The sequence below is a fragment of the Dermacentor albipictus genome, chromosome 2 (assembly GCF_038994185.2).
Source record: "Dermacentor albipictus isolate Rhodes 1998 colony chromosome 2, USDA_Dalb.pri_finalv2, whole genome shotgun sequence".
NCBI lineage: Eukaryota > Metazoa > Arthropoda > Arachnida > Ixodida > Ixodidae > Dermacentor > Dermacentor albipictus.
In genome coordinates, this window is record NC_091822.1 from 24,299,313 (window position 1) to 24,326,392 (window position 27,080).

Below are 27,080 nucleotides of genomic sequence, written 5' to 3' on the forward strand. Positions count from 1 at the left end.
AAGGGAACCACAGCTGAGGATGGCAGAGGTGGAGTGATGAAATTGGGAAATTTGAAGCCGCAAGTTCGAATAAGCTCAAGAGAGGAGTAAATCGCTTGGAGAGGCCTTCGTCCTACAGTGGTCATAAAAATATCGTGATGATGATGATACAATTACCATGTATAACCATAAAAGTGGAGATTCTTTATTAATGTCATTGAGCAATCGAATGCTTCAGTAACATCAAGGAAGAGATCAAGTGTAAACATGTGTTTTTCTATGTTCTGTAAAACAGATTATTTAATGGAAGCAGAGCGGATTCTGTTCACCTTTCTTTTCTAAATCCAAAATGTGCATTAGTTATAACACTAAACTTGTAAAAAAATTTGGCACATGACCAGAGATTATTTTTACAAGATTTTTTTGAAAACAGTGCTGGTACAGAAATGGCCCTATAGCTGCCGAAGAAATTTTATCCCCCCCCCCCCTTCTCACTTTATATATAGCTGAAACCCTAGCACATTTCATTGCATATGGAACATATACCGACAAAAATACTAAAGTGAATATGTGTGCTAGTATTGGGGAAATGTAACCGATACAATGCTTGAGCTATATCTGCAAATTGTCCACATTGAGTGCTTTAATACAGTCGAACTTGTTCATAACAAACTTGAGAGGTCATTATATCAGTAGTTCATTATATACGAACTCGCCTTTAAATATGATCTAAAATGAATCATACTGAAGCTGGCATCAGCAGTTGAAATTTGGCAGCTCTTTGGTCTGAAAACAAGATTTTCAGTGTCATTTTTGTTCCCGGTGCATCCCCGCACCTAGCTACAGAGTTCCGTTTGAAGCATCCATCAAAAGAATGAAATACAGTGTCGTGTAGCTCTTTTAAGCAGCGACTGGTTCTGATCAGCTGTTATTTAGAAACTGCAACTGCAGTCGAAATTTTTTATTCCAGAGCTTGTGATATATTTCACTACCAGCGGGACATGACTGTACTCTGCACAAGAGAGCAAAGCCATATGGTAAAGCGTTCTAGTAGGCTGGAAGTGTAAACTTTAAAAACTGCTGAGGCATCCTACTGTAGCGTCCACCGACACTGCTACGCGCGAATGCTGAAGGTCAGCGTCCTCGGTCGGCTTGGCAAAAGGTGACAAAAATAAATTTGGGAAGCGTGTGCTCGTGGCGCAAGCACGGCACATGCTATTCCATTCTAAGAGCTTGCTACGCTGGTCCTCTGGTCCTGGCACTTCACTGTGACCCCTCGGTTTGCGAAATTGGTGACTGTGGACTACGAGGTGACCAACGACAGCAACCTACCGCCCGCAGGCAACCTTCTGCCCGACACTACTTCATGCCCATGGGACGTCGCAGCTCTAAAGCTTTGCCTGCCCCCGTTCTGGCGCAGAACCCAAGGGTTTCGTTCACCTAGGTCGAAGCCTCCTTCGATCTACACCACATCTCCTCGGAAACTTCTTGGTGTCGCCACTTATTTGCCTACCTGTCTCCTGAGGTTGTTCCCGAGGTGGCGGACGACATCGCTGCATCTTAGAGGGATGCTCCTTGCTGGCAACTGAAGCAGAGTATTTTGGACCGCACCATGGCGCCTGAAAGTGCGTGCCTCCAGCACCTGCTCACCTCTGAGAAGCTGGGAGATCCCGACCCTTCCCAGCTGCTCTACAGCATGCACCGTGGACGCGAACGGTGCGCTGTTGAAGGAGCACTTCCTGCAGTGCTTGCCGCATTCCGCCTGCCATGTCTTGACTGCTGCAGGAGACTTGACCCTTGACCGCCTCGCCCAGCTCGCTGATCGAGTCCACGACGCGACTTCTCTCTCATGGCCTGCTTAGAGTCCCGGATCGACCAGCTTGCCGTCCCCATTGACACCCTTCGGACATTCTCTCACGACCAGCGTGGCTCCTTCTCACGCCCCAGCCGCCGTCCCCCGAGCAGTCCCCGCTTGCGAAATCCTCAAAGCTCGCCTATTTGCTGGCGCCATCGCACTTTCCAGCACCGTGCCCGCCAGTCCAAGTCCCCATGCCAGTGGTCGGGAAAAGCACTGCGAGATCACTGACGGTGCCATGTGACCTCACCTTACAGCCCAGCTGCCTTTTCATCGTCATGGGTCGCATTTCCCACCAGCGCTTCCTTGTAGACACTGGTGCTGAGGTCAGCATACTGCCGTTCTCCAAGCATGACCACGCTTTTATGTCTTGGACATCACTACGGAAACGGTCACCAAAACCTTCATTTCAGCATGGGTTTCCTGTATCGGCTACCCCAGCATCGTGACCACTGATCGCGGCCGGCAATTTGACTGTTCCCTCTTCACTTCCCTCAACCGCCTACTTGGCGCTATACACCGTCTCACCAGTGCATCTCATCCCAGCGCCAACGGCATGGTTGAGTGGCTCCATCACCAGCTCAAAGCTGCCCTCACTGTGCGCTTGGATCGGGAGCACTGGGTCGACCACCTTCCTATGGTGCTTCTTGCCCTACGTGCTGTCCTTCGCCGTGACCTTGGCTGTCCTCTGGCCGAACTCGTCTATGGTGCGCCCTTGCAGCTTTCTGGAGACTTTTCCGTTCCTTCGGACACCTTGCCCCAGCCACTGCAGTACCTTCAAAGCCTACAAGACTGCATTCAGCAACTGTGCCCCATCCTGCCTTGATCTTTGGACCACAGCATCTTTGCATCCGGATGTTGCGTTTTCCACTTACGTTTCTCTCAGACGAGATGCTGCAAAGGCGCCTCTTACAACCTCCTACCATGGGGCATACCATGTCCTCTACAAGATGACGAAGTCTGCCACGATCCTATTAAATGGTCATGAAGAGGTAGTTTCATTTGACTGCCTCAAATCGGCCTACCTTGAGACGCCTCTTATAAAGCTCCCTGCAGATGTCTCCGGCACATCTGCGGATCTGCATGTAACCAAGATGGCACTGTCTACATTTTGTCGATGAGTACATTTCGCCGTTTTGTCTGGGCGGGGGGTCCTGTAGTGCTCACCGACGCCGCTACGCGTGGACGCTAAAGGTTGGCACCCTCGGTTGGAATGGCAAAAGATGACAAAAATGGCCTTCTAACCTAAAACACCTACTCTATAAAACTCTAATATGTCCTAAATTAGAATATGCTATTTCTGTATGGGATCCTGGTCAGGATAACCTAAAAACAACTTTAGAACTTGTCCAAAATAACTCAGTTCAATTTATCTTTTCTAATTATTATAGAACTGCGAGCATTTCTTCCACGAAACGTTAATCTTCGTCTTCCTTTGCTATCTGTTCGATGCAGAATTGCCTGTATAGCACTCTTTCATAGGATTTGTCATCATCCTACACTGTACACGCAATTCTTTACAAGACCTCATTATGTATCACAGCGTGTTGATCACTGTCATAAAGTTGGGACATATCTATACCACACAAAGCATTTCTCCCAGTCTTTTTTCCTTCGCACATGTATAGATTGGAACCACCTTCCCGCTGATATCATAAATACTACTGATAACAGCCTCTTTCATGAAACTTTAGCTAACATTGTATAACCAGGAATTTCTTTTTTGTGACACAGCAGCTAACATTCTCTGCAAAGAAACCTCTCGTATTCTGGCATTGCGTATCGTTCATATTAATCGCTGCGTTTTGTTTACTTCCCATGTACCACATTTTCTTTTGTACCACTCCCCTTTGTAATGCCTCTGGCCCTGAGGGTATGATTGATTGATTGATTGATTGATTGATTGATTGATAGATAGATAGATAGATAGATAGATAGATAGATGGATAGATGGATAGATAGATAGATAGATAGATAGATAGATAGATAGATAGATAGATAGATAGATAGATAGATAGATAAATAAATAAATAAATAAATAAAGTTGGGTGGCATGTGCTCGCGGTGCAAGCACGAACACCAAGGTCTCGACATTACGACTGCATGCCAGCGCATACTTCGCCACATGCTGTTTATGTTGCATGCAGCGTGCTCCTGCCGTGGTGGTGTGCCTTGAAAACAGGTGACCATGCATGAGCTTCTTTGCAGCTTCCGAAATCCATGCGAGGCAGTTGCTTGCTCGCTCATCTCGAAAGCCATATCATCATCGCAGTTGGACTGGAGTGGGGCACGGGCTGCTGTATGCCCTCTGGTTTGAAGCAGTCGTTATAGCAGTACGTGATTTAAAGGGATCCCGAAGCACCCCTCGGTCTCGATGGGAAAACACTTTCCACAGATAGCATACGCTGCTGCGAACATCTCAGCCAAATTTTGCAGTCATGCGCGATGCGTGAATCTCGCAAGTGGAGCATGAAGTCATATTGCTTTCAAATGCTCTCTATTCAAGAGAAGCCTGCTTCTTTATCTTTTCTGGACGTTTTATTTCGTAATATAGGGAATCCCCATATGAGGCTGCTATTGGCCAGCAGCTGACATCAATCAAAAAGGGCATTTGGATCAGTGCGCTTCTTCCTACCATTACTGGGTATACTTACTGATAGACATATGATAGGTGGCAGTGACAGTAGCCCAGTAAACTGTGAATACTGTGAAATGCCAGAGACACTTTATCATATATTTTGGGTGTGTCCCGTGTTTGGGCAAGAACGACAGCAACTGGTCTCTTCCATTGCAAAGATCCATAAGAGGCCGCTATCAGACGAGTTTCTTTTAGGTCCTTGGCCTAATGCAAACAGCGCAGCCCTGATAACAAGTGCCCCTATAGCTTTTCTCCAAGCCACTGGGCTGGACGCACGGCTTTAGAGATGCCACAACTCTGTAAATTTGTATATACGCATCTCTTCCTTATACCATCATCATCATTCATCTGCCCTTTCCCTCCCCGTCCCTTTTCCCCAGTGTAGAGTAGCAGGCCAGAGCAAGTTATAGCACAGGCAGACCTCTCTACCTTTCTGTAAATAAATTTCTCTCTCTCTCTACTGATGCAGTTTAATAAATAGGTTGAAGTAAGCAAAGATATGTATTCAAATTTCAATAATAATTACATCATTCCGGAAGAAGCCGACCATCGTCTGCTCACACTTGGCTGCGGCCGCCCGTGTAGGAATTCAACTTGGGCCATTCTCCTTATCGGTGTCGTAGCCGTAGGGTCTCGCTAATTTTAAGTAGTTTTGAACACTCGACCAGCCTCGAACCCCGCAAAACTTAAGGTCGGAGCACATGCACGCTTGCCAGCGCATGCTCACTTCTGGCCGCTCCTGGTTAGACACCTTGGCAGGCTTCACTTCGTAATGATTAAGCGGTTGATAGCACTTCAAAATGCGCAAGTTGGATGTAGCTACAATCCGTCAGTCAAACTGGTGCAGCGCAAAGCCAGTCCACATAACGTAGCACAGCCAGACAGGAGCATATGAACTTGAGCGCGCACTTTAGCCCTGTCGCGCAGAAAGCAAACGCTGATGTTGCATGTAGCTTCCGGTCAGCTACATAGCGCAGATACTGCCGCCGCCACGAGGTGCCGCGATGAGTCGACTGACCGAGTGCACTGCGGTTCATTGAGGACAACTGCGTTTGGCACATTTGAATACGTTTGGTGCGTTGTAGGTGCGAAAATTGGAAACAGTTGCATCTACAGGAAACATCCAAAATCAGATTTGAGCTGTGCACCAGGACTACGTTTGGTAGGCGGGGTGTTGTGGGCCCACTCTGCTCCGCCGTAGCCTTCACAGTGAAAGGCATTGAGAAAGAGCAAAAGCACCACAAAGGGTGTGTTTGATTTCCAATAACTCTGCTTCTGTTGTACACATTAAAGTATTTTTCGTGGCAAAGTATTCCTGAAGTAGTCTAAGTTGGTTCGACTGTATTCAGTGAACCATCAAATGTGTTGAGCACCTCCTGCTCATCCTGTAGGATGAACGAAGATGCTTTCCGAAACATTCTTCTTTCCGACGAGGGTGGCAAAGAATCAGCACAAGAAAAGGCAAGGTTCACAGAGTGCTCATTAAAGTAGTCTGCAAGTGCATTAGAGCTCAATTGAGAACCGTGATACATAATACTGTACACATTTTGGTGGTATGACCTAGTGCCTTATTTGTTATTCACCACACCATGTCAGCACGCTGCTGAATAACTGATGCAAACATGTGCTGATAGTAAGCGTGCATCACTTGCTGAAGTTCAGCATATAGTTTGTTTCTAAAAACCTTGAATTCTTTTAATACTATTTCAGGATAAGAACTAATGGTACTTGCAATGTTTGCGCTTTATCATTTTCATATGTTCTTTCTGTTATCCACGATTTTCCTGCCTTCCTTGGTGGTCGTACAGTTTTGAAAAGAAAGTGTTTGTCATAGATCTATAGAAAATTCATATTGTTACAAGATTCCACTAGTATTTTTACACCTATAGGTTACATGAATGTTTTAGGAACATACCACAGCTTTTTTCTCATTGTCACATCATACTTCTGTTGTGCATCTCCAGCTGATTGCCTGTAAGCCAGTACTTAGTGAGATAAGCACCAGCTCATTATTAAACCCAGCAGTTTATTCACTCACAATGTAGACAGACCAACTAGGGCTATAGCATGTTTTGACTCTTGGCCTAGCTGGAGTGTAAGTCGATCACCAGCACTAACAAGCAGCAAGCAATAAACAAGAGTAAATACATGATGTGCTACCAGGTAAAAATGTACCTGCAGTGGCCACGACATGCAAAAAGAAAACTCACCAATTGAGTTCAGCTCTTGGTTGTATACGGGATGGCTGTCAACTGCTGAGATGGTCCACCTGCACACAAGAGACACAATGCATGTCAAAATACATGTTTAGTGTATCGCTGGTTAGACAGCCGCTTTCTTATGTGTGATCTCTAGGACTTCAAGGCAGTTGCAAACAGATGCAAACTACAGAAAGCCCCTTTTAATATAGCATCAATCATCTGCATAGCACTTGCAATACCATTTTCTCAGAAACATATGTGTGAGCGCATCACCATGCAATTTTGGAAGCACTGCCATGAAAATTATGGATCACAAAGCGCTACAACTCAAGCTAGGAAGGCAAAGATAAGCACAGTGGTGTGCATGTGCGGACTACGTGCGGTAACTTGTGGATGGCACTAATCGCATGAGGACTACCTCATGGTAGTGGCTACTATGGGTTAGCATGATTGCGTAAAAATATGGCAGCGCCAAGGCTGCCTGCTTCGATCTGAGGCTGCCCACTTTGGCCTGTCTACTACTTGCTTTGAGGCATAACAGCAACAAATAAATGGCAAAATCAGCCACCATTCAGTTTTATCTCAAGGTGAGAACATAGTATTAGGAATGTTTTGTCATTATTATTCGGGCCGACTGCTTTTGATGCCATTTAGATAAAGAACTGATGCCACCAAGCTGCGAATGTGCATTGTGAGCAGAGATGCCACTGGCAAAGAAATTAGTGATGACAACCTAGTCAGGATTGCACACAATAATTTTGCAACATCGGATGGTTAAGGCCCTGCCACAGGGTGGGCACCCATGCCAGTGGCATCTCGTGTCATGGACGTCTTTGATACAATGCAGAGTTTCATCGGAGCGGGACGGAGTGCCTTAACAGCAGAGCCTGTGCTTTGGTACCTCAGTACTTTTTTGTCTTTTCCGGCATTCCCTAGACGCTGTCAGTCTGCGCAATGGGGACAATCTGCTCCAACACGAGCAGACCCTGGATGAACAGTTCACTGTTTTTGGGCATGGTCAACCATTTTGACATTAGTGCTGCCTCACATTTGTCTTCTGAAGAATCATTAACGGAAGAGATGGCCTTGGAGGAGGACTTTACCTTGGTGTTTAGCCTCCATGCGAAGAAAAAAATTAAGTAGGACTTTACCAGTCAGCAACTTGGTACCAGAAAAGGTGAACAGCTACAAACGTCTTAAACTCGCTGAACAGGCAAAGCTTGTTCAGGCCGAGTTGAAGAAATTCAGGCAAACCCCCGGAAAAACACTCTTTCTGTGGATGTCACCCTTAACACAATCTCACAACTAGGAAACATCTCCATTCATTCCTTTTTGGTGTATGCGGAACAACGTCTGGCATTATTTCCAGTTTGGAGGAATTTACAGATGACAATCTTGTTAAACTTCGCTCGTTTCGAGTTCCACTTGTTAAAATCCGTCGATTTGGACGTTCCCGGCGCATCAAACTAGAATTTAGTTGGAAGCCCTGTCTTTGCACATAAAAATTCGCTACATGAGTCATTCAGTATGCCTTTATGTGTACCAAGATCGGTGAGTGAGCTTGGGTGAGTTATTCAATTATTCTGCCGACCTATGTCAACAAATCATGCAGTCTTGTCTTTCTTTGCAGCCCAAATGAGAGATGGCCAAAGTGTTTCTGTGCACTGCCATGCCTCAGAGGCAACACCTCATGGCATGGCAATGCAGTGTGCCAAAAAGTCAAGCAGGTGCTCAGCAGCTGCCACCACCACCACTGTACGGTAAAAGCTTGTTAATTCGAATCCGCGAGGATGCTACGAAAATTCGAATTATATCAAATTCCAACTAATGGAAGTCAGAAAAAAAACTGCTCAGTTAAGGTGCGTATATAGTCCGATGTAGCGTGAGCACGCATGCGCACATGCCACATCACGTTGGCGAGAACAACAAAGTCTATAGTTCGAAGCACTGGCGCAGCCAATGCAACCGGACGCGGCCAACGTGGTCTGATGCGCCCAACATCGAGATGGTTCTTGCCCCATCTGTACGTTCGTCGTGCCGACTGCGTCGACCCACAATGCATGGCGCAGAGAAAAAAGGTACCCACATTGCTTCGCTGACGGTCACACACAGCCGTTCAAAGTGTTCAAAGCGGCGTGCGAGTTGGGGTTTGTTTTGTGCACATGCCGAAGAGAGCAGCCACTGTCGCGTGCGTCGAAGTCTAGAGGGGATGGCATTTCGGCTGGCGCAGCGCAAGCGGCATAGCGTGACTGGCCACAAGCAATGCGTGCTGAAAACGTCGGACTAAAAACGTGCCTTTGTGCTGCTGATGCTTGCACCAGGAAAAAGAGCTACACTCTAAAATGCACTTGCGAAATGCAGCACAACCTGCTGCGACATTAGTTTCCATTGTACTTTCATAGCTGCACCAGATGCACGCTGGCGAATTTCACTATATGTACAGGCAGCGGTCAAACACGTATCCAAGTGATTCTGGGATATGTGTAATAGCTATGAATCTCAAAGGCTGTGCTTTTTGGTACTGCGAGTGTCGATAAACGTCACAGCTGCCATGTTTCAGATATTACCTGGTTCTTCTTGGCAGAACACTACGTACAGAAAGAGCATAACGTCCGAAATGTAAGAGAAAGATGTAAAGAAAGAAAAAAGAAACACGCAGCACCGCATCCGGGTTTTTATCTTGAAGCTCTTGAGAAAGGGAGAGAATCGATCTGCTATGGAGGCATTGGCCATGCCTAGTCAGGAGCAAATGCATCTCTTTCCAGTCAGCCCTAAACAAAGGGCCACAAATGGAAAGAGCAAACTGTGCGGCAAAGCCAGCATCGCCAACATGCTCCTGCGCATCAGTACTCTCCCCATCTACGATGGCGCGGAGTTCAAATTACCGGTGGCGGTGCGGATTTCAGTGTGAATTAGCGGGATGCGTTACATATTGCCTTCTATATGTGGTTGGAAGGACCGCGGCGGCTACTTCGAATTATCCAAAATTTAGAATTAATGAGTTGTGAATTAATGAGCTTTTACTGTATAGCCCTTCCCCCAAATGGATGACGTACTGGACTGACTCTGCGATGCAAAACATTTTTCGTCAATGGATCTGAAAAGTGGCTACTGGGAAATCGAAGTCGACGAGAGGGACAGAGAAGAGACCACCTTTATTATGCCGGATGGCCTCTTCAAATTCAAGGTTATGCCGTTTGGTCTCTGCTCAGCACATGCAACACTCCAGTGCATAATGGATACGGTCCTGGCAGACCTAAAGTGGCAGACGTGTCTCGTCTATTTGGATCCTTGTCGGAAACTTCGACGATCACCTCAGGCAGCTTGGAACCGCTTTTAAGACAATCATGTCATCTGGGCTCACCCTTAAGCCGGAAAAATGCTGCTTCGCGTACGAAGAGCTCATGTTCCGGGGCCACATGATTATCAAGTTCGCAGTCCATCCTGACCCACAGAAAACAGCTGTGATAGTGAAATTCTCGCAGCCCATCAACAAGAAAGCAGTACATAGATTCCTTGGCGTCTGCCTACTATAGGCGCTTTGTTAAGGACTTTTTTTGCATCACCAAGCAATTGGCCCCATCTCCTAAAATCAGAAGTCAAGTTCAAGTAGCAAGTGCCACAAGCTGAAGCATTCCAAGAGCTTAAGTGCCACCTGCGGTCACCACCAGTATTTGACTGCTTCAATGAAAATGCCGATACAGAAATCCACATAGACGCACTAGTTCAAAGGAAGGATGGAGTCCAACGCATCATAGCTCACGCTAGCTGCTCACCATCGAAAGTGGAAGCCAAACTAGTGCAACCTTACCTGTATGTAGGCCCTTCAAAGTTGTGAGCGACTGCCACGCATAGTGTTGGCTGGCAAACTTAAAGGACCCGTCAGGACGCCTAGCACAATGGAGCCTCAGATTGCAAGGATTTGATGTTACCATGGTCTACAAGTCTGCACAGAAACACTCTGATGCGGATTGCCTGTCTCGCGTCACCGCTGACTCGCTGCTGCAAGATGAGGACACCTTCTCGGGGACCACGAGTGCCGACAACTTCACCAAACAGCTGCGAACAAACCCAGAGCTAAAAAGCCTTGCTAAGTAATTGGAAGGCAAGACCAAATTTGACCTGAGGATGTTTAGGCGTGAATTGTCTTCATTTTCGCTATAGAACCACGTCCCCGTGAAGAAGAACTCCCCAGTCTGCGCAAAGGACTTTCTCGTTGTGTCCGCAGCACTTCGGCCAGAAATCCTGCACACCCTGCATGGCACTTAGGGTTTTCCCGTGCGCTCGCTAGAAAACAAGAGAATTACTATTGGCTGCGCCTGACTGTCGGCATCGCTCATTACGTCAAAACATGCCGAGACTGCCGGCGATGCAAGGCATCGCCAACAAGGCCAGGGGCTTTATTTTAGTTGATTAAGACTCCTTGTCAACTGTTTCTGCAGATCGGGACGAATTTGTTGAGACTCTTTCCGATGTAAACATCTAGAAACAAGTGGATCGTCGTGGCCACCTTACCTGTTGCGCAGAAACCAAAGCCCTGCCACAAGGTAGTGTGACAGAAGTAGCGGAATTATTCGTTGAGAACATCCTGCTGCGACATGGTATGCCAGAAGTACTTTGTACTTCTGAACTGTACAGAGGAACGGCTTTTACAGCTTTACAGCTTTTACTCAAGCCATCCTGCAGTATAGCCAGACAAGTCCCCGGAAGAGTCCCGCCTACCACCTGCAGATGAATGGCCAAACGGAACGCCGAACAAGATGCTCGCCAACATGCTAATGATGTAGGTCGACATTGAACACAAGATGTGGGATGCTGTCCTTCCGTATGTAACGTTTCCCTACAACACGGCAGTGCAAGAAATCATGCCATTCAAGCTGGTTTGCAGAAGGAACCCGATGACTCTCGACGTCATGCTCCCGAGCATCACCAATGAAGAGAATCTCAACGTCAGTGCCTATCTACAGCTTACCGAGGAAGCATGACAACTTGCCTGCCTGCAAATCAAGAACCAGCAAGCCAGCGCAGGACCGACAACTGGCACTACAATCTTTGTTGACGCTCAGTGGAATACCAGCACGGCAACCGAGTCTAACTTTGGACTCTGATATGCCGACAAGGACGTAGTGAGGAACTTTCGTGATGTTATTTCGGACCCTACAAGATCATCCGGCATCTTGGCGCAATGGACTATGAGGTTGTGCCAGACAGCATTATGCAATCACAGCAGCACCACTCGTGACCTGAAGTAGTCCATGTTGTGTGCCATGAGCCTTTCTACCAGCGCCAGTGAACTCTCAGACCTTGTTTCTGTTGGTTATTTTTCTTTAATATGAGTACTTTACTTTTTAGCTCTCATGCTTGCAGCACAGGGTTGAAGCTTTTTAAGAGACATGTGTACCGTATTTACTCGTATCTAATGCGCACTTTTTTCCGATAAAATGGGTCCAAAAATGGTGTGTGCATTAGAATTGAGTATGACCCTAAATATGCGTTACCATATTGCCTTTGGCATTTCAAAATGGTCGCCTCGCATGCGCTTTGAGTGTTTGCTGCCGTAGCTTCCTCCATGTGTGCTTAGGTTAGTGCATCGTCCGTCTTCCCAGTCTCCCCATTTTCTCTGTTTGCTCTATCAGCATGGAAGTGCCGACTGCAATGACATGCAGAGTTCATCACGATGCTGCAATTAAAAGGAAAGTGATCACGTGTGCGGAGGCGGACAGAAATGGGGTCGCATCACAGGCGTTCGGAGTTCCCGAAACTTGTGTGCGGAACTGGCGCAAACAGGATAAGTGTTCTACTCCGGCAGTTGCTACGTACGGCACGGCCATGCGGCCCCTATCTTGAAAGCAATCTGTGGTGGAGGCAGTCTACGCATCCAGGCCCACTATGTCGTGTGCTCTTCTCTTAGTGCACGTTGAAGAGAGAGGCCTCGCAAAAGTCAATTAATTCGCTCCTGCTTCCACACTCCAGCATTTTGATAAAAAGTTTCCGCGGTCACTGAGTGAGACGTATTCATGTTTGCTTGTGCGCGCGTGACATGATGCTTGTTAATTTAGTCAGTAAGCGAATGTTTCAAAGTTTATACGACCGATAAAACTACTATCCTTACTTTTTGTATAGCTGTCTACTAGTTTGCTCTCGCAATCGATGCTTCGCCTTTCGGGCAAAACTGCGACTTTTTTTATTTATCGCAACTTTAGTGTATAGCAGTAAATTTTTGTTTTTCCAAATGAGAGAAAGTTGTATTCCTATATAAAGAATGAGGTGCGTGGTACTGCAAAGGACTTCTCTTTCTTTAGGTCGGGCAAATGGGTGCGCGTTACAATTGAGGGCGATTTCTTTCCTTTTTTTGGTCACGAAAAACAGGTGCGCATCCCAATCAGGGGCGCGTTAGAATCGAGTAAATACGGTACTTGTTTGTTCTTTCCGCTGGGACTGCATTTCACCCACTAGCAACTTGGAGTTATCACTCCGCATGCCTGCGTGATTTGGAACTTACATGAGTGTTATCGTTGATTCGAACTATTGTCTATGTTCTTGCCGTACCTTTTATAATTAGATTGCATGTGTGATGCGAATTGTGTAGTACTTTCTAGAAGACATGCGGGCACTAGCGATTACGCTGGAACCTTCAATGACTCATGTATAAAAGCCGACGTGCTTGACCTGCTGATCAGATTCCACCAATTGTACGCTTCACAGCAGTGAAAATTTTACCAAAGTGTATCGCTTCACGGTAGCACGCACCTTGCTGAAATGGAGTCACATATCCAGAACTCATCACTCTGCTTGCCCAGTGCATATGTGCTGCCTAATGCAGCCCTGCAATTAAGTGCTTCATTCAATGAGCTTTCTTTAATTCAAGCTCCTTTTAATTTGAGCACATTTTTGGGCCCCTTCGAGTTTGAATTATGGAAATTCAACTGTAATGCAATTTTTAGTGCATAAACCTGTGTTATAACTGGGTTCGACTGATTACTAGGCAATATTGAATATACTAGAATATTGAATATTGAATAGAATTGAAAACATCAAGTTTTCAATTTCTATGTAAATTTGAATTATGAAAACTGCATGCAAATTGAATAAAATCATTTTTGATTATTTTTAGAAAAATACAATTTTTTCACCAACCAGACGTACGAGAAAAAAGAAAGCAAGCTTATTGCAAAGCAAATAGCAAACAGGAAAATTATGCTTTGTCGTCAACAAAATCCTCTAGTACAACACTTTTGCTTGGCAGTTTTATAACTGCAGGTATTTATTGCTGTCACGAAGGAATGATAGCTGCTCAAAATGTTCGGGGAGACGAGACACCCTCCTGTTTGTGGCAGCTCCTTCAGACACCGAAAAGAGCTGCTCCCTGGACACATTAGTGTCTGGTATTGGCAGGTGTCGCTTCGCAAGTCGAGCCAGCAGTGAGCACCAGGCTTACGCCCCCACTCACATAGATCTTTTTGGCCTAAAATTTCATCCTGCACACACAGTTCAACCTGTGCTTGTGGCAGTGAAAACTGCTGCTGGTTGATGAGCTTATCAAATTCTTTCCACAGTGCTGGCGTGGAAGGAGCCTCTTCAGGAGCTTTCGTTGTTGAGGACATATCTCAGTTCCTTGGTGTCGAAATTTTCCATGCCTCTTCCAAGCCATGTTTTTAATCCATTTTGCCATTGAGGCACTCTGGTGGTACTCAACCAGTTTAGAATGAGGATCTAAAAACATTGCCAAGCTTGCTACTTGGTTGAATTTGTAGTTTGTAAAAAGTCCGATTAGTAGCAGACACAGAGTTTTCACCTGGTGGCTTGTGTGTCCAGATGCACAAAGGGGCAGCACCAGTGTGGATATTTGGGCTGATAATGATAGGTAGCAATAAGCACCAGTAGGAGACTCGTGACAATGCTCCCTTTTTACTTTTGATATGGTTCACTGCACGGCAAATATGCTTCATTGCAATACATTCTGTATGCTTTGCCACATACACAACTGTACTGCAGCGAAATAGACTTAAAGAAGAGATAAAAACAATTTTCGGGGCTTCAAATACTTTCTATCGTAGAACTGCCTTTCGAATCGAATCGAATACTAATCGATTTGAATTGCATATTCGAAGTTTAGAATATCTGCACACCGCTAGTAATTACCACCATGGAACATCCAGCATGGATGAGCCTTGTTGGGTGTTATGATTGGCTCATCTCTTGAATAACCTCATTCTTTGGTAGCAGACTCACGCTTCATCTTCAGCTGTTTCTTCAGCCAGGTATGCTCGGTCATTGAGCATCAGGGCTTTCTTGCGTCCTAGGAAACGCTCAGCCTCAAACACGTTCTCCAGGTGTGAGCCAAGCTTGACAATGAGCTGCAAAGACAGGTTACAGAAGTGAAGAATCTTTAAACCTCCTTTTACTAACATTTATCTTCGGACCACAGGGTTAGTCAAAGCAGACACATTTTAAACATGCTATCTTAAAAAAAAAGAGATATTTGGGTACCTTTCATGCATGCTACATGGAGCGGGCTTTTGCAGAACTAGTGTGCACGTGCGCATCAACACGTCATAGTCCCTCTCACTTCTACAGGCTAGAGCCCTACCGTCTTTCTTGCAAATAAAGTCTGTCTTAGAGCAGCCTGTATCATAAACAATGGAAAACTTATGCATCAATATATGAGCCTAAAATACAAGTAATCTATGGTAGCTTGTATTGTACCATATCTGGTATCTCTAGCAAAAATGCCAGGAGTCATTGAAGCCAAACGAAACACAAGAAAGTTAAGCTGTGGTTTTCTTCGCATGTAGGTCTGATTTCATTATTTCATTTATATTCATACTAAAGGAACAACAAAAACAGACTCTTGGCCACTGCCAACAAATGGTCAACATGTGGAGATCCCTTGGCTTCGGTTACTGCATTTTCCCTCATCGTGAACATTACAGGGAGAGCTGGAAAACAAAAAAGAAAGAAGAAAAAAATATGATGCTGTTCTAATGAAGCTTTGGTGATTGGTGACGTTTATTTAATGCTACATAAAGACTGGTTTGGTAGGTTTGGTTTGATCTGATGAGCATATGCCCTTCTGGAGGATTGGCATAGAACAAGCGCATACACAGTGGCACATACTGAGTGGCTAACTCAAAGAAAATGAAGTGCAATTATAATGCACCATTTCATTAACAGATCGGCGTTCTTTAAGGATGCCTGTGAGCTAGCATTATACGTTCGAGTTTTATGTAGGAAGTTATTTTAGGTTACACAGAACAAAAGTTGGGCATATTTGGTCAGCTTACAAGGGGTATATATGCCACTTTGTGGGTAGTTTTATATTATACTACTCTTGTATGTGTGTTTGTGTGTGTGTGTGTGTGTACATATATATATATATATATATATATATATATATATATATATATATATATATATATATATATATACGTGTATTGTAAAAGAGAAGCGGACAAGATGGTCATTGCACCTGGTTTACTCTGCCTCCTCTAGACCTAGCTCACTTCGTCTTCACAACATATATACAGTGGACTCTCTTTAAATGGAACTTCAAGGGACCAGGGAAATTGGTTTTGTTTATCAGGAGTTCCATTTACTGAGAGACAAAGCTTAATACAATTGCATAAATACCAAACCAACCAACAATGAGAATGGTGTTCCATTTAAGAGGCAGTTCCGTTTAAGCGATTTCCATTTATCGAGATCCCACTATATGTATATATATATCCAGTAAGATAGCAACTGGTCCTGGAGCAGTCAGGCAACCATGCCAAGCCCGGGAAAGCAGGCAAAAAAAGTTTTGCTTTTATTTATTTGTTTGCACATGCTGCAGCGCAATAAGCGATGTAGCAGGAGTGGATTAACAAAGGGAAATTATACACAGAAAAATATGACACAACGATGAGGCTGGTGTGCTGGCTAAAACCATTCATCTTGGATTTCAGATACAAAACTTCGGGGTAAGCATGAGCGAATAGACCCAGGTAAGGAATTCCAGTCTTTTATGGAATGAGGGAAAAAGCTGAATTTAAATATATTAGTGCATGCAAAGTAGGGCATCAAATTCCAGATGTGATGTTGTCTTGTCGATGACTTTGGTAGGTATAGTTGTTTTTTGAAAGTATAACGGAAGTACTGATGATGCTGTGCAAGAAATGTAACGATACTATGCGGCAACTTGAATAGAGTGAAATTAAATTCAAGGAATGAAGTGCAGAAGAGGGTGAAAAGCCACGATCATAACGGTGACATATAAATCTTACAGCTTCTTTCTGAATTGCTTCTAGTCTGTTATCTCACACTGCTTATAAGGATTCCAAACGACAGATGCATAGTCAACAACAGGATGGATTAGCGATTTATATAACAGTAGCTTAGTATCTTTTGAGAGTTGGATAGTGTACTACGTAGGTAACCTAAATTTTAGAGCTTTGTTACAAATGTAATCAATATGATAAGACCATGACATGATATGCATAAAAATGACACCGAGATATTTATACTCAAATAAATAAAAGATAAATGCCTTCCACGAGACGTTTATATTTCTCTTCTGCCGAGTACAAGGTTCCAGCCTCATTCTGACATGCATGTAACTCTAGGCGGTCAAAACCTGTGCGGCTTCAAGACATGAACCAATCACAGTCACTCGTTGCCCCTGCTGCAAAGTGGGCCCCTTACAGACTAAAAATGAGCCTGTCACAGAGGTGACACACACATGGAGACCGCGTCCCTTTGCCCTTTTTCCGACTGCTTGTGACACTTTCATGTAGTGAGTATGAGAGATGGCAACACAGGCATGGGGCATTGGTCCAATGGCCAGTCAGCCAAGTATGGAAAAGCCTTGTTGGTACAAACCCGTTACTTATGTATGATTTCTGGCACCGTTCCTGATCGAGAACATAAAAAATGACCCAATACTGTTACGCTTTATCTTTACCGGTTCATATGTTCCTGGAGTACACTATCTTTCAGCACCAACCAGTGATGCAGGCGAGTGTCTCGCACTATTGCTTTCAGTGATAAGTAAGCAGACAGAAATAAGTTTTCCCAATGTGTATAGCATGAAACGACATGCACCACAATGCTGATTTTATAGAGTGTACAAGTGCAAGCATTAGCAAGCTGCAGTAAGCTAAGCAAGGTGGGAACACTCCTAAACTACCGCGGTGGCAGCCACCACAGAGCAAAGAGAAAAATCAGATTTGGCAAAAGCCGAGAACTGATAGCAGAATAAGATTTTCTTTCTAGAGGGTTGCACCACCTCCACTGCGATGCTACGTGGCACTTCATTTTCAGAATGTGCATATTTCCGTATGTTTAGCCGCTGCTGTGCAAGCACAGTTGTGAGGCTCAAAGGGTTAAACTGGAATATGAAGGTAATGAGGGAAATTAGAAGACAACTTGCCGCCAATGGGAGCTGAACATGCAACCTCTGCATTATGTGTACTATGCTCTACTATTAAGCTACCACGGCCACCATCTTTCCATCCACTTTCTTGTGTGTAGCAGCCCAGTGTGAATTGGCATGGCCATGGTGGAGGAGGAGGAATGTTCTTTTGATTGTAGTTTTCCGATTGCATGTGAGCAGTTCATTGTCAACAAGTTTGAATACAGCGTGAAATGTTGCATATCAATTCTCTAACTCAATTCAAGACTAAACATTAGATGAATAGTTTTGTCATAACACGCCGACATCACAGACCTTACATACTTTCAAACAAACAATTAAGTGAAATATGTGACTGACGTGTTATAGCTGACTAGCAACTAGTGCACTATTGCCCTTATTGTAATGTACTACATAATCAACAGTGTTTTAATCATTTTTTTTCTTTTTTACTTTGTTTAGCCTTACCTGAAATACAGACATTGTTTTCTCGTGCTCTATTTTGTATTCACAGTGCTGTATGTTACTTCTTTTTTTTTTTTTCTAACTGTGTAACTTCTCTCTTGCCTTACTGCAGGAACCGACCCCTTTGGGTACCCATGAAGTAGAAACAAACAAGCTCCTGCTTTTGTCCCAGCAAACTTGGCCTACACTTACGTCCAAGTAGAAGCGGTCCAGCTGTTTTGGCTTGTCCTTGAAAGCGTAGCCCACACGAAAATCCAAGCTGGACAGCTGCACAGCCACAAGAAAGAATGTTCACATGGCACACAAGCTCCCACACAGTCACCAGATTTGTTCAAAACAAAATGGCTGTCTAGTTCACGTGAGCCTCGTGATAAAATGCTTGGAAACGATTGCTCTGCTGAAAACCTTTTCCCCACACTTCTGGGCTCTCGTTCTTTCAGAAGTAACTTCTTGGACAAATGTTTACCACCTAAAATGACGCTAACTTACTGCTAGCAATAGGAGTGGGCAAAGTAAAATGTAGAAATTATTGTATAAGTTACAGGTGCTGCAAGATGCTGCACTGGTCATGACACTTCTGTTCTTGTGGAATCCCTTTTGCATTGCTGCTGAGATACTTAATTTGAAAATAACAATGTAAGTTAATTTGTAGGGTTGTGCAAACGTTTGAAAGTGTCGAATACTGAACTGAATATATTGTCCTATTAAATTCAGTCCCTGAACCAATTAATTGTTCTGAGTCATTGACTGTTGGGCCAGTTGGTGTAGGGCGGAATAAAGATGGAAGGAAACGATGTGAGCACCTGTCCTGTTCACCTTCCGTTCTGCTCGCAACCAAATACAGTAAAACCTAGTTAAACCGCTTAAATGGTAGTTTCATTTTAAAAGTAGTAAAGTCAAATCCCGAACGCGGCGGCCATTGAACGTACTGCTTCTTGTATCCGCATAAACCGTACTAGCTTATTGCATACGTATCGGTTAACACATACTTTTGCACTTTTCGTAGCGCAATCATAGCGGTAGGTCGGCCAAGCAGAAGAATGAGCCTCAGAGATCGGAACGGCCTTCAAGCTCAAACGTAGAGGGCACTTGGAAGGGTGAAGCCACATTTACATCATTTCGACGCCGAGCCAGAGAGCGTTGTGGCTACTTTGTGGTGGCCTGTGTTGTGGCGTCGTGCATGCTAGAACAAAAACTGGGTGCTCAGCATAAAAGAAAAATTGGGCGTCATTCGTGCTATCGAACATGGCCCAAAGTAGCACTGGCACATGAAAAGTATCGACCGTTGACGATGGTGTGTGGCATTTGGAATGCGAAGGAGAAGATGCTCAGCAGTGCTGCTGGGACCGCAATAAGATGTTGGGTACAAGGTTCAACTTTCCAAGGTTCAACGTTTAACCATTGTTGCCTCTGTTATTGTCGAAGTGTCGCCTAACGACAGCGATGAGAAAGACATGGAAAGTGACAGCATGGGTGATTCAGGCCTGACAGTGGCCGAAGCTGCACATTATGTCAGCCTCATGTGGGTGTTTGCTGAGAAGGGGCTGGATGAAGGGGCTGGCAGAAAAGCTGGCTTGCAGCTTAAGGGAGTTTGAGGCTACAGTCGCCGCGGCATCAACTGAAAACAACAGACTTTTGTAGTGCGAAATTAATAAATACTGCATGTTTTTTCAAAAACCTTTCATCGCACTTTCTCCAAGTTCTGTTTTTGACAGGTAAGTGGGCAATCTCACGCTATTTCGGTTAAAGGACCCCTCATCAAGTCTGGCCATTTTGAGCTGACAAGCGCCATGCATACAATGAACGCTAACGATTGTGCCTGCTGAGTATCTTCGTATTTCTTGATAGTAACAAACTAATTCATATGTGGCAGCGCGGGTTTCGAAAAAGGCTGTCGACAGTAACCCAACATCTTGAAATAGTTCATGATCTCGCTGCAGCATTAGATAACCATAGCCAGGTCAACATTACTGTTTTAGACTTTGAAAAAGCCTTTGATCACGTGTCTCATCCCAAACTGTTATTAAAGATAAAATCGCTAGTTAAAAATGATACCCTGCTAATGTGGTTAGAAGCAGAAACTAATCTATGATCACTGCACGCTTACCCTTCCTCACACTTCTACATCTAGCACTATGCTGGGATCAGCAGAAAGTATGAAATCAATTTCATTTCTTGTTTCACCATTAAGGCTTTTCCAGGTCCACTTTCTATTGGTACGCTTCCTGAAAAGTGTGTTAATTAATGGAAACTTATTCCTTTCTGCGAATTCTACCAGCATCTCGCCTCTAGCGTTCCTAGAATCGACGCCGTAGTTGTCAATTGCTTGTTTACCAGCCTGCCTTTTCCTCGCTTTTGCATTGAAGTCACCCATTACTACAGTATACTGAGTTTGCACTTTTCCCATCACTATTCAACATCTTTATAAAGTTGATCTACTTCCTCATCATCGTGACTGGATGTTGGATTGTAGGCTTGTACTAGCTTTAATCTATACCTCTTATTAATTGATTACGACTACAGCTACCCTCTCATTAATGCTGTAGAATTCGTCAATGTTGCCCGCTATATCCTTATGGATTAGAAATCTACCCCGTACTACTTCTCATCTGGCAGACCTCTATCACAGAGGACATGGCTGTTACTCAGCAATGTATTTATTTATTTATTTTATTTATTTATTTATTTATTTATACATACATACATGATGAAACTATGGGAAGGATGCGAAAGTCTACAGTTTTTCTATGGAAGGTTTGTGGTGCCAGGGACTCTCATTATAAAGGTGCTCCACATGTACCGTGACACTCCCAACTCTGGCGGTCATGATGGTTTCTGGCGAACCTATAATAAGCTTCTACAGAGGTTCACGTGGAAGAATACGAAGAGAGATGTAGACAACTATGTTCGGTCATGTCACTTGTGCCAGGTCAATAAGGCAAAGTACCAGTCATGGCCGGACGAGCTCGTATTGCCGCTTCACTCAGATGCACCTTTCGAAGTAGTGCATGTGGCTCTGGCCTAGTTGACAAAGAAGAGCGAAGGTGTGCGCCAAACACAGTCATTTCTAGTGGATATCGACCAATGCACAAGAATGGTAGCTGCATGTCCTGGAAAAGAAGATACAAATGGTGTTATTGCGCTTCTTGACCGAGCGATGTTTTCGAAATTGAAAGTCGCAGTCTCTGACAACGGACGCGCATTCATGAGCAAGAAGTTTCAGCAGTGGGCAGAAAGTCGCGGCGTTGTGCTGCAGCGCTGCTCTCCGTATCACCCCCAAGCCAATGGATTGGCGGAGAGGGTTATCCGTGATATAAAGCAGTTTATGTCAATGTACCCAAATTTCCGAGGTGGTTGCAAGTGCTGCCTAGAAGTAGCCGTTGCACACAATCACAGGACACATACAACAAGCCTTGGAGGTACCCCACATTTCGCCGCATAAGGTGAAGTGCGGAAACTGTTCGCCGACCAGGAGCTTGGAATTTCTGACAAACTTCAGCAAACTGAACGAACAAAAACTACCGAGGAGTGCTGCAGGTACCATGAAGCGATGAAATGCTAGTTCGACAAGAGGCATTGTGGACATATACCTGATATCAAGTTAAACGACTTTGTTTCTGTCCGAAAGGGACTACTAGGAACCGACATAAAAATTCTTGGTTCGTTCCAGGTCGTGAAAATGTGTGTGCAGCAAGGCGTACTCAAGACTGTTGGGTATATGAACAGTGGACAATTAGAGGTTGCAGCTGTAAGCAACGGCCTTCCATATCACCCCAGGAGGGGTGAGGCTTAAAAGAGGGGGAGTGTAAGGAAGAAGACGAAGAGGACAGGTCTGGGGGGCAGAAGAAGAAGAAGTGACAATAAACAAGGATGGCTACCTTATCGTACTCAGTTTATTACAATATATTAGACTACTAGTCAATCTTCGGTCGAAGGTTCAACTTTAATCGGCTCTGTGAGTGGAAACCCCACACAATGGGAGGATTGCTCGTAATAATTAGTACATACGCGTTCAACTGCTGATGTATAAAAGCAACTCACGGTGGAAAAAAATAAGGTTACACTTCATATTAGTTGGACACAATTATCAAAACAACACACAATCTTGAGCATTAACCTTGTTTGAGACATCATTAAAACAGCCTATTATGTCGGATCAGAAACTTGACAATCGCAGAGAAGCTTTTGTTCTTCCCTACTACTGTCAGTTAAAAATTATGTCGCTGAGTCAACCAAAGCGAAAATTTAGCATTTCTTTAATTGAAAAAGTGCTAGGAGCACTGGAGGCTAGTTTTGATGATATCACCAGTCGAAGTTTTATTTTTTAAGACTCCCCCACCTGCCAAAAATTGTCCAACCTGACAAATAGTTAAACTTCAGTTGTCAATTAAGACGATGCAATGATGTTACTAGTAGAACAGTTATAACGTAAATGTTTAACAATGCATAAAAAAAAAGAAATTTTGATAAAATTGATCGATTTTTATAGGCGCGGTAACGAAAGAGGTACACCTGCAGGCAAAGAATTCCAAATTGAAACTGATGAAAAATTTTCAGTACACTTGGCATAATTGGTCCTGGGTTCAGGTAAGAGGACATTGTTTAATGCTGCAAAGCAGGTCGGTGGTACATGAGGAAACTGATTTGAGTTAGTCAAGGAAATGGAAGTTTTCCATTTACAAAACTATATATAATAATCCTGAAAAAATATTCATTTAGTTTTTGCCCCCATAACATACCATGTGTGAAGAGCAAAGCTGATGCATTGGACACGAAGCTGATGAAGGCTATTATACTTATTGCTTGATTTTGAAGGTGCTGAATAGTGGATAAATGGCTAATGTATGTGTTTCCCCATGATGAGATGCAAGAGATAATATTGCTACGAAAGAAAGCGTAATAAAGCGACAACAGAATTTCAGAATGAAAAAGAAGGGGGAATTTTTAGGAAGATTCTAATCACATAGGCCGCTTTCTGAGTAAGGAACACAACCTGCAAATTAGACCTAAAATGCTCGTCCAGCTCAATTCCGAGGGACAAAGCACTGGAAGTGGCCTGAATTTGAGTATTGCCTATGGAAACAAAGATACTGGTAGGAATAATTTGATTAGCTGTCAAAAAGATAACAAAGTTAGATTTACTAGCATCTATATTTAGTTCATTCTTGCTGAACCAATCAACAACATTGATCAAGTCATCATTAAGTTTAGATAACATCAAATCTGCCTGTTTAGCAGCAGTTAAAATAGCGGTATCGTCCGCATGTACAAGTAGAATGTAGAGATTATACAAGTAGAATGTACAAGATGCTGCAGAAGATCATTAATATAATTAGAAATGAATGTGGACCCCCTATGGACCCCAGAGGAATGCAAATACTGATGGTTTTAGTTTACAATCATGTTGTACTGTGCAGGTTGTACATGCCCTTCTATTATCTTGTAGTAGAGAGTGTGTGGGACAAACGAAGCGCTGTGTGAATGTTCGACTTAGGGAGCACAAGTTATCTCTTCAAGGGGTCGCTCCACATCCATCTCCCGGAGCATTGCAAGTCGTGCAGTTGTCACCCCTATCTAAAAAAAATAAATATAAACTAATGTCATTTATACACACGCGAGCCAATTGACAAGGGAAATCGTTGAGGCTTACAATATAAACATTAGGGACAAGGCATGTATCAGCGAACTGTCTATTGCTCTTCATGACAAGGAACTGCATTACCTATGTCAATTTTGATTATGCGTCAGTTGGTCAGAGTTGCCCCGATGTACCTCTGTGTCTCGTGCATGTCATGGTTATGAACTGGCACCTATATATATGTTTGACGTATCTTCAATAAAATATCTGTTGGGAGTCAGCATTGTGTCGTCATTTTATATGTTCCTTCTGTCCGTGTCTTGTGTTGTGCTATAACAAACCTTACCATGAATCCTCACCAACTGGCCCAACTTGCCATCTTGATGAGTTTTACAACCCTGGCAGTGTAAAACTCAGTGCAACGCAATCACGAACATGCACCAACTGTGGCCCGTTTTATTGCTTTACCTTGATGGTTTAAGGGTTAGAATAGGTGGCAGGCACGTATACCATTTGTTCTGTGTCATGCAACTAACAACAAATTATTTTAATGGGGGCCTGATTATGCCGATAGATTAAGTAGAATGTCATATAGAATGTCCAATGCTTTTAGAAGATCAAGAGATAAGCAACCAACAATGTTTCCGGTGTCGATGGCAGTTTTAATTCCATCTGTTAATGATTTTTTAGCTAATTCAGTTCAGTAACCTAATCTAAAGCCAAACTGGTATTTAGAAAGAATATGGTACTTGTCTAGATAACCTCTGAACCATCCTGTAAGAGTTCCTTTGATAATTTTGCTGAAAAATGAAAGAGTTGCTGTAAGGTGCTAATTAGAGATTAAATGCATGTTGCCAATTTCAAAAACATGATAATTTTCAGGAATAATTCTTCAGCCCTGTTGGGAAGAACCCAGTCCAGCGGTTCTGTTTTTTATACTGTTGATGACTGTAAACTTCCTCAGGCGAAGCCGGATAAAGAAAAAAAGTGTGAGGTAAACGTGGGCATGTGTAGCTGAGAAATCTGTCAGGTCGGATGGATTGACGCAGAATTAGTCATTAAAAGCATTCACTATATTATAAGAGTTTTCAAACCTGTGGTCTCCTGAGTGAATCAAGGTTATCAACTGAGTATGCCAAGAAAGGAATTCACAATTTGCCACTTTTGTTTGCTGTTGGTCCCGGCTTACCTTATTTTATCTTCAAAGTACTGTACTTTAGCGGCCTTAAGAAGCTTGCCTAATGTGTTGGAGTATTCTTCATAACACTTATGTAGATTAAGATTAAATGGTTGCTTTTTGTATTTCTTGCATTGCATAAGTTGTCCTTTTTTTGCAAGCATTTTAACAGACTAAGCGTGTACCAAATATCAATTGATGCAAGATACTTTTTTTCTGCAGAAAACCAATGCTGTGGCAGCTGTAAAAGCATTAGCAATGACAGAGGAAAACTGCTGATCAACAATTTCTACACTGTTGCACTGCTTGACTATAGACCAATTGCAGTGCTCAATAATATTAATGAACATTGTTTAACTGCACGAACAAATGGACCACAGAGTACCAACTCGCCCAACAACATGTTCTTCTAACCGACATAATATTAATGAATTTGGACATAGTGAGGTGACTTTTGAAGTACCAGATTACTTTGTTGTCAATTGATATGCACAAAAATAGGGTGATGATTAGTTACAGGTACCTCTACAACACCAGCCTCAGGGAGATTAATGAGATTAGACAACATGTGATCTATGATAGTACCATTACCATCTACTGAAATATGAGTAGGCATGTTTATAGTGCATTCATACCCACTGAAACAAGTAATGCATTCTCAAACCTGTGCGCTCGCACTATCAAGAAGGTCGATGTTACCGCTATCACCTAAAATAATTACCCCTTTCCCATCTAGTGAAAGAGTTTTCAACACATCCCCTAAAGCTAAGGAAAATTTGGCAGACTCATGCTGTGGAGTTGTCTTCGATATTCAGATTGCAACACTAACCCTAAATGTCCGTGTTGCCTGAACACGAGACTGCGGTGGACACCATGCAGGACACCAAGCCAGCCTATATGGACACGTGCTGTGCCACTGCTGTAAGTGCACCTGCACTGCGAATTGCGTGTCCATTACAACACGCCGTTTAAATTACCAATCGTCACAGTCGACAATGCGTCAAACAGGCAGACCACGATGTTGAGTTTCGGTTTCATAACCAACTTTATTTGGAACCAGTCATCCCTGCTTTTTGCCTGCCCGCCCATCTCTTCGTGTGTACCACTTGTCTTAATAGGCCTTCCGCTGCTCCTCGAAAACAGGCCGGGGATCTGGTATGGCCTATATGCCGACAACATTACCCTTTGGTGAGCCACAGGGTCGACTGGGGCAATGGAGAGCTGCTTGCAAGAGGCAGCAGACGTGGTGAGCAACTGTGCTAGGTCACGTGGCCTTAGCTACGCCCCCTCAAAAGTCGCAGCTACTCTTGTTCTCACTGCGAGAGAACCACACATCCGACTTGCCCACTATCAACATGCAACTGAAGGGATGCGCCATTGTTACATCTCGGAGCATAAAGATACTTGGAATGGTTTTCCAGTAGGATTGCAGCAGCACAATATTGATTAACAAGCTTAAGAACACAAGAGCCCAAGTTACCCACACGATCTGGTGAATAACAACCAAGCCAAAAGGCAGGGTGAAGACAGACAAGCTTCGGCTTGTCTAAGCCTTCGTCGTGGCTCGAATAAATTATGCTATTCCATACGCTCTACTCAACGCGACGGAATTGACGAAAATCAACAGAATGATCAAAGAGGGATATAAGCAGGTGACAGGCCTGCCGATCAGTAGTATGTCCACGGAATGCCCACTAGGACTAGATGTGCACAACACGGCCAAGGAGCCGATTGAGCCGCATTTATCCAGCCAGCCAACAATGTTGGCGTTTACGGAAGCGGGGAGGTCCATCCTCTT

The 27,080-nt window shown here is 43.9% G+C and overlaps 1 protein-coding gene and 1 long non-coding RNA gene across 3 annotated transcripts in view; one reads left to right on the forward strand and one right to left on the reverse strand.

The window, feature by feature from the left end:
- The window catches only part of LOC135897924 (uncharacterized), a 127,458-nt gene extending 108,683 nt beyond the window's left edge, over window positions 1–18,775 (forward strand). Inside the window, exons 5-6 of the long non-coding RNA XR_010563201.2 lie at window positions 16,618–16,656; window positions 18,640–18,775. This is a non-coding gene — a long non-coding RNA (uncharacterized lncRNA). The remainder of the gene's footprint in view (window positions 1–16,617; window positions 16,657–18,639) is intronic.
- LOC135897922 (endothelin-converting enzyme 2-like) overlaps window positions 1–27,080 on the reverse strand; it is a 152,413-nt gene that overhangs the window by 58,244 nt on the left and 67,089 nt on the right. For both annotated transcript variants that reach the window (XM_065426609.2, XM_065426611.2), the window contains exons 9-11: window positions 18,720–18,794; window positions 14,906–15,030; window positions 6,683–6,741 (exon numbers count right to left, since the gene is read on the reverse strand). In XM_065426609.2, the coding sequence (XP_065282681.1) occupies window positions 6,683–6,741; window positions 14,906–15,030; window positions 18,720–18,794 (259 nt within the window). The remainder of the gene's footprint in view (window positions 1–6,682; window positions 6,742–14,905; window positions 15,031–18,719; window positions 18,795–27,080) is intronic.